The sequence below is a fragment of the Drosophila tropicalis genome, unplaced genomic scaffold (assembly GCF_018151085.1).
Source record: "Drosophila tropicalis isolate 14030-0801.00 unplaced genomic scaffold, ASM1815108v1 contig_593, whole genome shotgun sequence".
Taxonomy (NCBI): Eukaryota; Metazoa; Arthropoda; class Insecta; order Diptera; family Drosophilidae; genus Drosophila; species Drosophila tropicalis.
Window position 1 is genome coordinate 7,543,871 of NW_027173070.1, and position 12,141 is coordinate 7,556,011.

General features: G+C 37.9%; 1 protein-coding gene across 1 annotated transcript in view; it reads right to left on the reverse strand.

The window, feature by feature from the left end:
* dve (SATB1_N and homeodomain domain-containing protein dve) overlaps positions 1 to 12,141 on the reverse strand; it is a 48,880-nt gene that overhangs the window by 3,423 nt on the left and 33,316 nt on the right. The window contains exons 3-4 of the mRNA XM_068291078.1: positions 2,219 to 2,428; positions 1,928 to 2,157 (exon numbers count right to left, since the gene is read on the reverse strand). Of these exons, the coding sequence (XP_068147179.1) occupies positions 1,928 to 2,157; positions 2,219 to 2,428 (440 nt within the window). The remainder of the gene's footprint in view (positions 1 to 1,927; positions 2,158 to 2,218; positions 2,429 to 12,141) is intronic.

Here is a 12,141-nt window from a genome sequence, read left to right on the forward strand (position 1 = left end):
CACACACACACACAGGCATACACACACCCACACACACACACACACGTAACAATTGAGAATTATGGAAAATGCTTATCATGTGATTAGAGAGGGAGAAAGAGCCAGAGCGGGAGTGAGAGGGAGGAAAAGACTGCTTTGCTAATATTAATCAGGGCCAATAAAACTCTAGTCACAATATCAATTGAAGGGTATTTCGGGCCGTGATTTCTGTTTGATGATGATAGTGAACTAGGGTGATTTATGATCCAAATGCAATGATATCAATCGTAAGCAAAAGCACGAGGAGAAGCCGCTGACTAGCCTGGGTTCCCCTTACCACCATCACACACACGCACACACACACACACACTTCAATGTGGGTCATGTGAGTGCAATAACGAAAGGAACGCCACACGATCATGATGGGCTAAGTCGCAATAAAAGGTAAGTAAATCTTAAATTGGCCAAAATTAACTTTAGCATTTCTGCAATCTTTATTAAAATTAAAATTTAATGAAATATGCTTTAAGATTATCTGTAGGAGATAGAAGCCTCCCATTCAATTGATAGCCACCTACTCTATCTTATGTTGGGTGGTCAAAATGAGCCCAGGGAGACCGTAAAACCGTAAAGAGAGAGAAACGAAGAGAGAGCTTATTAAGCATTGAATGAATGTAAGAGAAAATACATAACCTTTTCTAGTCACAAGTGCTCTTCCCAAGGATAAGCCATTATCAAGGATCCTTTCTAAAGACTAAAGGGGCTGAACATTTCAAAAATAGTTATATACATACATATATGATCACATGTTTTGGTTACAAATTGTTCTCCTCTTATTATTATCTCTTTATCTATTCAAGTCTGTACTAAACTTGATTAAAAACCCCAAATCAAAGGAACTATCATAGAATAAGCTTAAAACTTTGGATGTTAAATGAAACAAATTTCGTCTAAAAGTTAAGATTTTCCACTCATAATATGCAAGAGTAATTAACTGTAAGCCCAAAAGTATATATCACTTCGATCCCAACTACTTTAATTAAAAAGAAGCTACAAATTTGATCGTGACTAAATAATTTGTTGTTTAAACGAAATGCAGCCAAATTGCAAACAACTAAAGTTGTGCATAAAGTCCTTAATATCCTTTAACAGTTTCAACAATTCTTATTAAACTGACATGATTTTTGCTAGCTTTTGAATTACAAGCACAGTTGAGTTTGACTATTACCTTGAGAATAAATCCTTAGCCTAAATCTCAATTCCTTTGGAATAGTTTCATAAGCCTTCAAGCTGATTTCAATAAAGTGAAATGAACAGACAAAGAGATATACATAAATACAGAGAGGGAAAGTAAGGGAAGTGATGGGGAAGGCAGAGAAGGAAAGCTGACGATAAGCGTAAAGCTGATTAAAAACTGAAAACTATTGCAAAAAAGGATTAGTTAAGTGAACCAAATAAATGAACTCGAACTCGAAACTCACTCGCAGGCTTAACAGGCAACAAATTTTTGCTTTGTAGTCATTATCAAAACATTTACCAAATGATTTTCATATGCAAAGATGCAAATAGAGAAAGGGTAGATATAAGGGTGAGGTGAAGAAAGAAATACAACTTCATGTGTGCGTGTTTGTAAGTGTGTGTGTGTGTGTCTTCATGCCTCACTTGCCGCAAATTAGCGGTTTGAGTTTCGAGAGTTTTGGCAAAAAGTTTTTAGCTACTTTTCAAGACGACATCGGATAATATCCAAGACTCGTCCCCCTCCTTTCCTCGCTGATTTTCTCACTCTCTCTGTGTGCGTGTGGGTGTGCGCTTTGTCTCGTAAACCGCTTATAAATCATTATAGAATTTTGCCATTTCATCATGTGTCTTAGGTACTAGTTAAAAATGTTTTACCCCCCATCAAAGTGAAAGTTCAAAGTGAATGTCTAATTAGTTGCCAAAAACTTACCTCGTCCAGGGGACATCCTGTAGAGCGGAGTACAGCATGTGATTGCAGCACAAGCAACTTAAGCAACTTATCCTTTATCTCACCCAGTGGAGAGGTCTTGGCCCTAAGGATGACAATACGCAAAGTGATCACCGAGGTAAGCTCACCCAGAATATCACTAACTGGTATAGCCGGATTGTCGGAGATCTGTTCCAATGGTATGGGTTTCCAATGTTTGATAATAAGAGAGCCTGCGACAGAAATCACATTATGCATAAATCTCGAAAGCGTCTCGTTTCAATTGGTACCCACCTCTTGCCGTATTGGCCACCTCTTGGGAGTAACCCAAACGTTGTAGGGCTGTCTGAACTATTTCGCTCCAGGGCGTGGCTGCGGCTATAATCACATAACTGTCTGTTTCAATATTGGGTCGCCTCTTCCAGGGTTGGCGACTGTCTATGGTCAGGGAGGCGTGCAGGGAATGCACAGATTCCACCACACAATGCAATGGAAGTGATTTGGCTGCAAAATAAAATGCAAAAATGATTTGGGTTTAGATATTATTATTATAAATCATGACAATGATGATGCATTTTTTTGCAAAAATGTGCATTTTGGAGGAAAAATCAGTTTACTAATCGGTTTAACTCAACTCACAAGTGCAAATCGTATTCCAAAATATTTAAATAAGCAATTAAAACATATTTTTTCTCCACCCCTCCCCAAAAAAAAAAATATTTAAATATGTATACATATATTATAATAAATTATTGTTCATGCGGTTAGCCACAGCATTTGGTTTTAAACTGCTTAAATGAAATAATTAATAAAGGCATTTTAGACCCAAACCCAACCTCCGCTCTCCAACCGCTCCACTCCGCTCATCTAACCATCCCTTGAACAGTCTATTTTGGTTCTTTTTTTTTTTGAATTTAAACTAGTTTCTGTCCATTATCTACTTAAATATTATTTTTGGCAAAAAAATGTATTTTTTGGAACCAAATCAAAGTTGAAAATTGCAATTGCAGCGAATCGGATCGAACGACTGGAATTGGGAGTTGATATTGGGGTAAGGCGAGGGGGTTCTATAGTAGGCAAATAGGCTTAAAGCCCAAACCTCCGTAACATAATGGTATTATTAATTATTCCAATTATAAAAATTGTAAGCAGTGCACAAAAATGAGTAAGAGAGAGAGAAAGAGAGGGGAAGAGATCAGTGCATATGGGAGGGGAATAGGGTCAGAGGATTGGCGAGCCGATTGGCATTGGCGCTTTTCAATTTCTGGCATTCTGGTTGGCCCAAACTTATTCGAAATAAGTCAAAAAGAACTGGCTGGCCAATACACACACACACACAGTTCAACCCAATTATATGCGATTTTCATTGTGGGTGAGCAAGTGTATGTATGTATGTGTGTGTGTGTGTGTGTTGGCCATGCAAATCTTTTAATTGCCATGAAAACCTCATTTGAGGGCGAATTGGCATTAAAAATAAATACATCAATTGTGTGTGTAAGTAGGGAAAAAAGTTGAAAAACTGGTTGAAAAGGCACCAAACAAATGAGGGATAAGTTGTAATTCATTAAATAATCACAGAAAATAATAATAAATGAATCATTGTGATATATGTATATTATATAGTCAGATAAAACAATACAATTGCACACTCATTAAATATTATTAAGTTAAGAAATGTCTAAAATGAGTATTTTAGGCCATGTGAGAGAGTTGCCTTCACATGACCTATTGAATGCTCATCATTAAGGCCAATTCCCTTCGATCCAACCAATTTTCATAGAAGCTGACTCCTTGGCAAGTCCTTGCTTACAAGCTTCACCCCTTGAACACATCAGAGAAATTTCTGCCTGTCCTTCGGAAAAGAGTTTGCTGTTTTGAGCCATAAACAACGTTAACATTTCTTCCAAATTCTTGGAAATTCAATGTGACAAATGAGTAAAAAAGGATTTAAAACTATCCTATTTGTTTTAGCAATAAGTCCATCAAAAGAGTTTCTAAAATTCCATAAAATATTTTCTTTTAGTCCCCATTTTATTATTTCAACATATTAGCAGGCAAATTCAGCTAATGGTACATGCTATACGCATATTTTGTCCCCCCCCTTTAGACCCTTCCTCTGCTGCTCGAATTCGCCACGCATTTATAAAATAGCTGGCCAAAATGTAGACTGAGCCTTTGGAATAGGACAACAATGGATGGGAATTTTGTGTAGGCGCAACCAAATAATAAACTCATTAAATCCATTATCCCTGCAACCATGATTTCGGATGTGAGTTTCGACTGGAATGGTATGGAAAGGGGATGGAGTAGAGGACAGTAGGGTGAAATGCATATGAGTAGGATTCAAAATTTAAAAGCGTATTGAATGCACCTGCACCATAGAGCCTATGCCGAGCTATGCCAAATGAAAAAGTGTGTGTGTGTTGATTTTGGTAATTTTGTGGCGAAAACTCTCGTAGAGCCTAAAGCCAACCAATGAAGCATACCACTAATTGTTGCATCATCAGCTACCATTTAAAATGAAATGCTTTCCCTCCCCTGGCAAAAACACAAACTTTAAGTTGGCCATCATTATCATCCACATTCTGGTCCGAGAGAAGCAGCAGACAACGTAGACGGAGGCTTATCCTTATTAGCATTATCAGTGGAAAAATAATCAAGACAGCCAGAGAGAAAACAAATTGAATTTAAAAAGGAGGCGAAAGCCAAGCAGCCGCAGTCGCAGCTATGGAAAGGACTAAGGAATAACGTTTAAGAGCACAACCTTCAAACCCCACCAACTCGCAAGACCAGACATTGACTCTCTACCTCTAAGCTGACAAACGATTTCCACATAGAATTATTTCTTGTTCCCCACGAGCCACGCGGCTTAAGATTTATTAACCTGAGAATTGAAGGCAATGGAAATAATAATAATAATTCGATATGCAAGTAATCGACACGACTTTGAAATACCCTGCAAGAAGTAAGAAAGGGAATTTTCCCAATGCCAAGTTTACTTTTTAATAAAACAAGTCAAAGTCACATAATAATAGTTCAATAAGTGGATATCATGAAAGGAAAACCAAACCAACCAAGAAACAAAGCATTTTTCCCCGAAACTTTTCACTATCCTAGGATAATTTAAGTCTTCTCGTTAACCTTCTGATTACAGGGTATAATAATCAAATTCTGACAATCTCACTGGCCTCGTTTCTCCAGTTCTCTGGTTTTTTTTTTCTCTCTCGGCATTGCTTAAATTGAATGTTGAAAATAAATGGTTATTAGCCGAAAGGGAGGATAATAACCAGAAAAGCCACCCTTCTCCATTTCGTCCATCCATTTACAAGCTGAAAATTCCAAGTTTCTTATTATATATACATTTGTTTAACTAGTTGATGCATATATGTATGTGTGTACGTGTGTGTGAGTTTTGTAATCTTTTAAGAAATTTTTCCAGGCATAAAATAGTTGGCAAAGTTTTCAATGTGTTCACATAAGAAATTGACCAATTGGCTGACCGACTGGCTGACCAGCAGCAAATAATTAGAAATTTTACCTTCTTGAAGGACATCAAAACGATTTAATCCTTACATAAAACACTCGAACACACACACATAGAGAGTGAGAGAGAGAGAGAGAAAGGAAAAGGATTATACAAAAGTTTTCCGTGCAAATATTTGTAGTTTTTGTTACTCGGTGTGTCTGTGTGTGTGTGTGTGTGCGGCATAAATTGTGTGATTGTTTATTTATAGGCAAAATGTTCATAATTTACTTATTAAAATCATTTTGAGTGATTTGGGTTTTTAATATCCTTAGACGGGGTGGTGGTGGGGGGAGAATTCAAATTGACCAGCCAAAGAAAAGGGTTGACCATTGGCCTAGTCTGACTCCTTCCCCTAACTATTGCGAGAGAGAAAAAAAAATGTGAAAGCAAGAGTGACCGGAAATTAAGCAATAGTCTTAGGGAAATTGCTACAAGTTTTCCAAATGTCTTGCCAGCTCAGCTTCTTAAAGGACTTCATTCTGCATAAATGTGTGCGTGTGTGTGTGTGTGTGTGTGTGTAAATTTTTATTTACACTTCAACTTAAGTCCTACTTAATTGCAAACTCTTTTTAGTTGGAATTTTTAATGTGTGCATTTTAATTTATAATGCCTCAGACCCGTAGAAAGTATTTGTGAGGGCGACTTAAGAACTTTGCACAACAGACTCAAGCACACACACACACCCAAGTCTCACACCTTTTCTTGAGACTCTTCTTGCATATCCTTTTTGGCATTTTCTTTTGGCAAAAATGAAAAACCATATTAAAACTATATGAAAATCATTCTCAACTTCAAGGCTAGGTCGAAGAAGCTGCAACTAAGCTGCAACTGAAAAACAAAAGAACTGACAACAAAAAGATTTCCTTAGCTAGAGTTTTTTCTCTTCAGTTCAAAATGAAACACTACTTTCTACACTACTTTAACCACACACAGATAGAAAGAGTCAAATGGACAGGATTTCTAAAAGAAATGTTTCTTGTCTTTAGGCCAAAAGTAGCTAAACTTTCGAAGACTTAATGGAACACATATTCAAAGTCCAAAAATGTATATTTAACACTAAGAGGAATTTAATGACTTCACAACACTGTAACAGAAAAATGGCGTTTAGGTTTGTGTTTGTTCTTGGAGTAGAGAATAGTAAATCTTAGGAGGATTTACTATCACTTGAAATTGGTTTAAGAAATCGTTTATCCAATACAAAAAAGTAAACCATTATCTTATCTTGACATAATCAGACGAAGTTCGATTCAATACAACGTTAACTTCATTCTAACTTTTTGTTTTGTCTTTTAAAGGGTTTTGGGGTTGCAGGTGTTTCTTGGTGTCTTAGGGGTTAATAATTATTGATGATTATAATCAGACGAGTCCCTGCCGGATACTAAGCCTTTTGTTCCGATTCAAAGTCAATGATCTTTCTTTCATATGCATACATGTATGCGAATAATTTGTATTCAGATATATGTATACATATATACATAATATACTCGTATTTTTTCCTTGTTGCATTTTGTTTTCTTTCAAAACTGAGTCAGAGGTATATTTTCGAAAACGAAAGGGAATGGAGGGAGGGGGGAATGGGGAATGGCTGATGGTGTGTGTATTGAGGAAAAACATGTTGAAAACTTTTAAGCGGATTATAATTAATGCCGTCAGGCATTTTCTTTTCTTTTATCGTTTTCGTTTTACGCGTCTTAGCCCGCCCCCATGCCAACAAATTGGCCCACACCCCTTTTTTTTGGCAGAATGCTGCATTAAGCCAGCTCTCTATCCGAATCTAAAACAATCAAAATCTATAATAGCCAGCCGGAAATCAAGAAATCTCCCTTATATAAATACGTACATATATACGACTATATAGAAGTCTGAGTAAGGCAGGGAGAGAGAGAGAGAGAGAGCAAAAGAAAGTTGTAAATGTTAGTCAAAATAATCCTAATGAAATAAGCCTGGCCCATGGCGGTAATTTATTTGAACCCGTCTCTTCCTGCTTTCTTGTCTTTCGCTGCTCCTGTTTCCTGGTCACCTTCTTTTAACCCCATCTGCTTCAGAATTGGCAATTGTCTCAGCTTTTTGTGTTTTTGGGTTGTGTAATAAATTCATTTTTTGTCTTTAGACATGTAAAACTATGCATGGAATTGAGTGTGTGTGTGTGTGTGTATATGTGTGGTGTGTCTTAGACTTAATCCTTTTTGTTGTTGATTTGGGACCATCATCAGGTGAGGCCAGAAAAACTCAACAGCCAAAGCAAGAAACTGGCCAACCTCAGAGACTCAGCCCCTTCACTTTCTTTTTGACCCTCTTCTTCTCTGGCAGTCCCTGCCCTCCTCCCTTACGCTCTGAATGGATTGTCTTAAGTGGTTCTAAGCTTTGTCTGTGAAGCAAACCAGAAAACATGCTTATGCAAGAAGCAAGGAGCTGGGAGCTGGGAGCTAGAAAACTCAACGTGGAAAGTCTTGGTCTCTAGTGGCATTAGCAGGCTGCTCAAGGCATTGCAGCACTTCATTAGTTTTTGCCATGAAGGACATGGAGAGATGGCAGCATAGTCTGAGACAATGGACAACTGCGCCACACGATAATTGAATGCAGGTCGTTGAGTTCGGTTCGGGTCGGTTGTCGAGTGAGCCGATTGAAGAGAGAAAAAGCCATTGCCAAATCCTTACAAAAGGGATTATGATGTGTACTTTTGGTCAAAGTGGCATCCAGTTCTCTCTCCCAGTCTCCATCATATCACACACTTTAACTCAACTCAAGAGGCAGTTACTTGAAAAGGATTTACGTATATGCTATGCAAACTTATGCAATTGAAATAGGACACGAAACGATTGATTAATTGATGACGTCAATTGAAGTGAAGAGCGAAAAGTAAATATCAAAAACAAGCAACTGGAAAGTTATCTCTGATTTTGGGCGGTAATCCTATCAATTCTCCCAAGAAAACTAAATTGAAAAATGTTAAAAGAATGCAAATAAGCATTTAGAAAATATATATTTTCTGCGTGTGTGTACAAGTGTGTGTGTGTGTTGGACAAAAGGATTAAAAATATGAACTTGCAGGATCAAACTGCAGTCATGTGTGCAGGCAGCGGCAACGGCGGCTGTGCCACAAAAGGACATGCTTGCCACAAAAGGATTTTCACAATTTGTCAAATACCATCAAGTGGTGGACAAGGACAAGGACACCAAACAGAAAGACAGAGAGAGGGACAGGGACAGGGACAAGGACAGGGAGAGGGAGAGTGAGACCTCTGCTTGTTTATAAACCCAAAGGACATACAAAAAATAAGGGATTTAAATGTCGATAATATGTCTGCAAACACACACACACACAATTGCACTCACACACACCCAGAACAAAACTCACAAAATGTTTGCACAAAATGTCAAAAATCAACTTGAAATTGTTGAACCAGAAATAATCGCAGCCAGAAAAAAAAAAGCAGGGGAAAAAATGAAGAAAAGATGAAAAAATGAAATCAGTCATTGACTGCAGCAAAGAAAAATATCACCCTCAGAAAGGGAATTAATGCAATAAATGTAAACCAAGAAGAAGAGAATTTGAACCTCTAATAGCCCATGTCTTATATGATGGATGTGAAAAAAAGTTCTTGCTATTAATTGAACTACTCCTGAGTAGTTCAATTTATGTGGTTTTCAGATGGGAGAAGCAACTTTCCAAAAGGTCTCTTTATTGGAATGGAATATTACTCGGTTGAGTCTATCTTATGAGTAATTTTAGTAGATATTAAATGGTCATTTTCACTTAAAAGATCGTAGCTTCACTTAGTATGCATATATAGCTCATATAGGAACAACTAAAGTCTTAATATTTTAATATAATAAGAACTCTGTGTCATTCATTTCTATGGAAAATATCTTAGCTTAGAAGTTTAAAACAAGTCTTGGGCTTAATCTAAGCCCAAGCAATAAAAGACTTTAAGTTAATTGTGAATTTTCAAAGCAAAAGTAGATTATTGCAACAAAATAGCAGATGATGCCAAACACAACCCACACAATATCTTTTTGATTATTTGTATAATGCCATCAAGTTGCTCAATTGTTTTTATCCTTAAGATTCAGGCCACCCAGGCAGAGTAGATAGGTTACTTGGTTGGTTTGTTATTCGATTGAAATTGGCATCAAGTGGCAAATTCTTTCACTATCATCATATAATCATAATCATCGTCTTGGCGACAAATGCAAGAACATTGCCACACACAAAGGGGCACACACACACACACACACAGACACAGACACAAGTTGGAGGAGCACTGAGCTGATTCTGTTGGCCTGCCCAAGTTGGTATAGACCCGGCCACAAGACACAAAGCGAAAGCAAAAGCAAAAGCCTTGGCGGGCGAGCAACCTTAATCACTTTAGTTATCAATATTACTTATTTACGTTGCTTCTACTTAGCGCTTAAGACGCTTTGACTCTCTGTGTCTTTCTGTCTCTGTGTCTGTATGTGTGAGTGAATTATAGGCCACACATATACATATATATATATATCTATACTATATATATATATCGATAAATGTACACAAGTATATGCTTGGCCTGGTCTCGGCTAGCATTACGTTTAAATCTTCCTGCTTAAAGCCAAACAAAGTCATATATTTCCTTTTATTTTTTGTTGTCTTCTGTTGTTGTTGTTCGCTGCTGCATTGATTCAATTAAAGTCGTATTGCGGGGAACGAGAAGAGATGACTGGGTAAAGGCATTAAAATATGAATTTTAAAATGCGAAAAGAGAGGAAACTGAATACTCATACGCCTAGTTGGCGGCATTGATTAATATAATCCGCTTGCGAGTTTTGGCATTAAGTTACAACCAGACGATGACGATGTTGAGGGTGGAGAGCGGAGAGAGGACGAACTGATGTGGGTGAGGAGAAGAAGGTGGAACTGCTGCTGCTGCTCCTCAAGCACCTGGCACAGTTTTAAGTACAAGTTAATGGTGCTTATGCATATTACCCCGCTTCAACCCGCCATCCGCCACCCGCCCATCAGCCCCTTCAGCCGGCATCGAGGCCATTAATACCCACAACTGATTTTTCTTTTCAGCTTGGGTTTTATATTTTTTCATATTTTTTTTTTCACATTTTTAAATCGATCCAATGGCAAAGCGTCTTTTGTATTTTCTGTGCGTCTGTGCGAGTGCGCGGTGCTTTAATCCGCTGCCAATGAACTGCAAATGCAAAAGGGGGCTGGGGTAGGGGCACGAGCCGTTAAGGTGGAGCTCAAGATGGTCGGAACGGGAATGGGAATTGGAATCGAAATCGGAATGGGCAGGAACAGAAGGATGAGTGACAAGAAGAACGCGGCCAGATGAGCGGCTTTTCAATGGGCCCAAAAAGGGGAGTGCCAGGTTTATTAGTCAACGACGTCGACGTCAACGTCCACGACGACGACGACGTCCTTACTCAGAAAAGGATGTCGACAATGTCGCCACATTGCATTGGCATGTCTTTCGGTTCTTGGTTCCTTCTCTCCTTTCCCTTCTTCTTTTTTTTTTTTTTTTGGTAGGTATTTGGGCTTTGTCTGGTGGGGATGAAATTTGATCCGCGTAGCATTCACATTGTACTTTGCATTAAGCGTAACCTTTTTTCCCGATGGAAGGGGGATAGAGGCTTAATTTGAAGAGGGATTAAAATTGCTTGCAACTCTCACTCGCACAGCTAGTTAGGGCTTAGCCTGGCGGGTTAACCCATCCAAAAAAACCAACTGGCCACAAAAGCCAAACCACACAAAACACTCAGCTGGCAGCTTAAACAAAAACAAAAAAAATAACAAGAAGAACATGGCACCATGCCACATAGAACAAGAGAGAACTAAACTAAACTAAAACCCACAAAAGAGATATGCCCGGAGTCAACTTAAAATCTTAAACATTTATATCCCCGCGTATTATGTGGCAACTCTGGCTAATTGCCAGCAACATACACACACACACACAACCAGAGAAATCCCTATACCCATCCCCAATCTTAATACCAATCCCCTTTCTCCCAATGGTTTCCCGTGAATGTTTTTGTTGTTACTTTTTCCCACTATCAGAGCTCCTGTTGCTCTTTGGGTCGTCAACATCAACACCAAAACGGCAAACACCATGTGTGTGTGTGTGTGTGTGTGTGTGTGTGAGTGTGAGTGTGCGACTATGTGTGTGGGTATTCAATTTAAGGGGATTAACTGCTAATTTTTTTGCTGCCAGGCAAAAACTGAACGGATTTCTTCTTTTATTTTTACTCCCACTTTTACTCTGTATCCGCTCGTTCAAGGGCCAAAAAACAATTATGTGAAAATCCAAACACAAAAACGGAAAAAGAAATAAAAATGAAAAACATATGCCTTTACATATAGTTAATCAAATTATATAGTTCAATTTGAAAAACCACACAAAAATTACAAAAAAGGAGGAATTTCCTATGAAAGGGAAATCCATTATAAATCGAATTTTTGCGCTTATCAAGTAATTAATAAATGATTGAGTTCACTTTATTCCAAAGAACCACAACAGTGATAATAATAATAATAATAATATTATTATGCAAGTTATCGCTTAATTAAGGCAATGGCCAATGTTTGGCTAAATTGTGAGATATATGGCAAAATTTCAAAGAAGAGATTATTTTTGTGACCAAAATCTTAAAATATTACCTAGTCTTTATTTGCATTTAAATGCAGCTGCCATGAAATCAA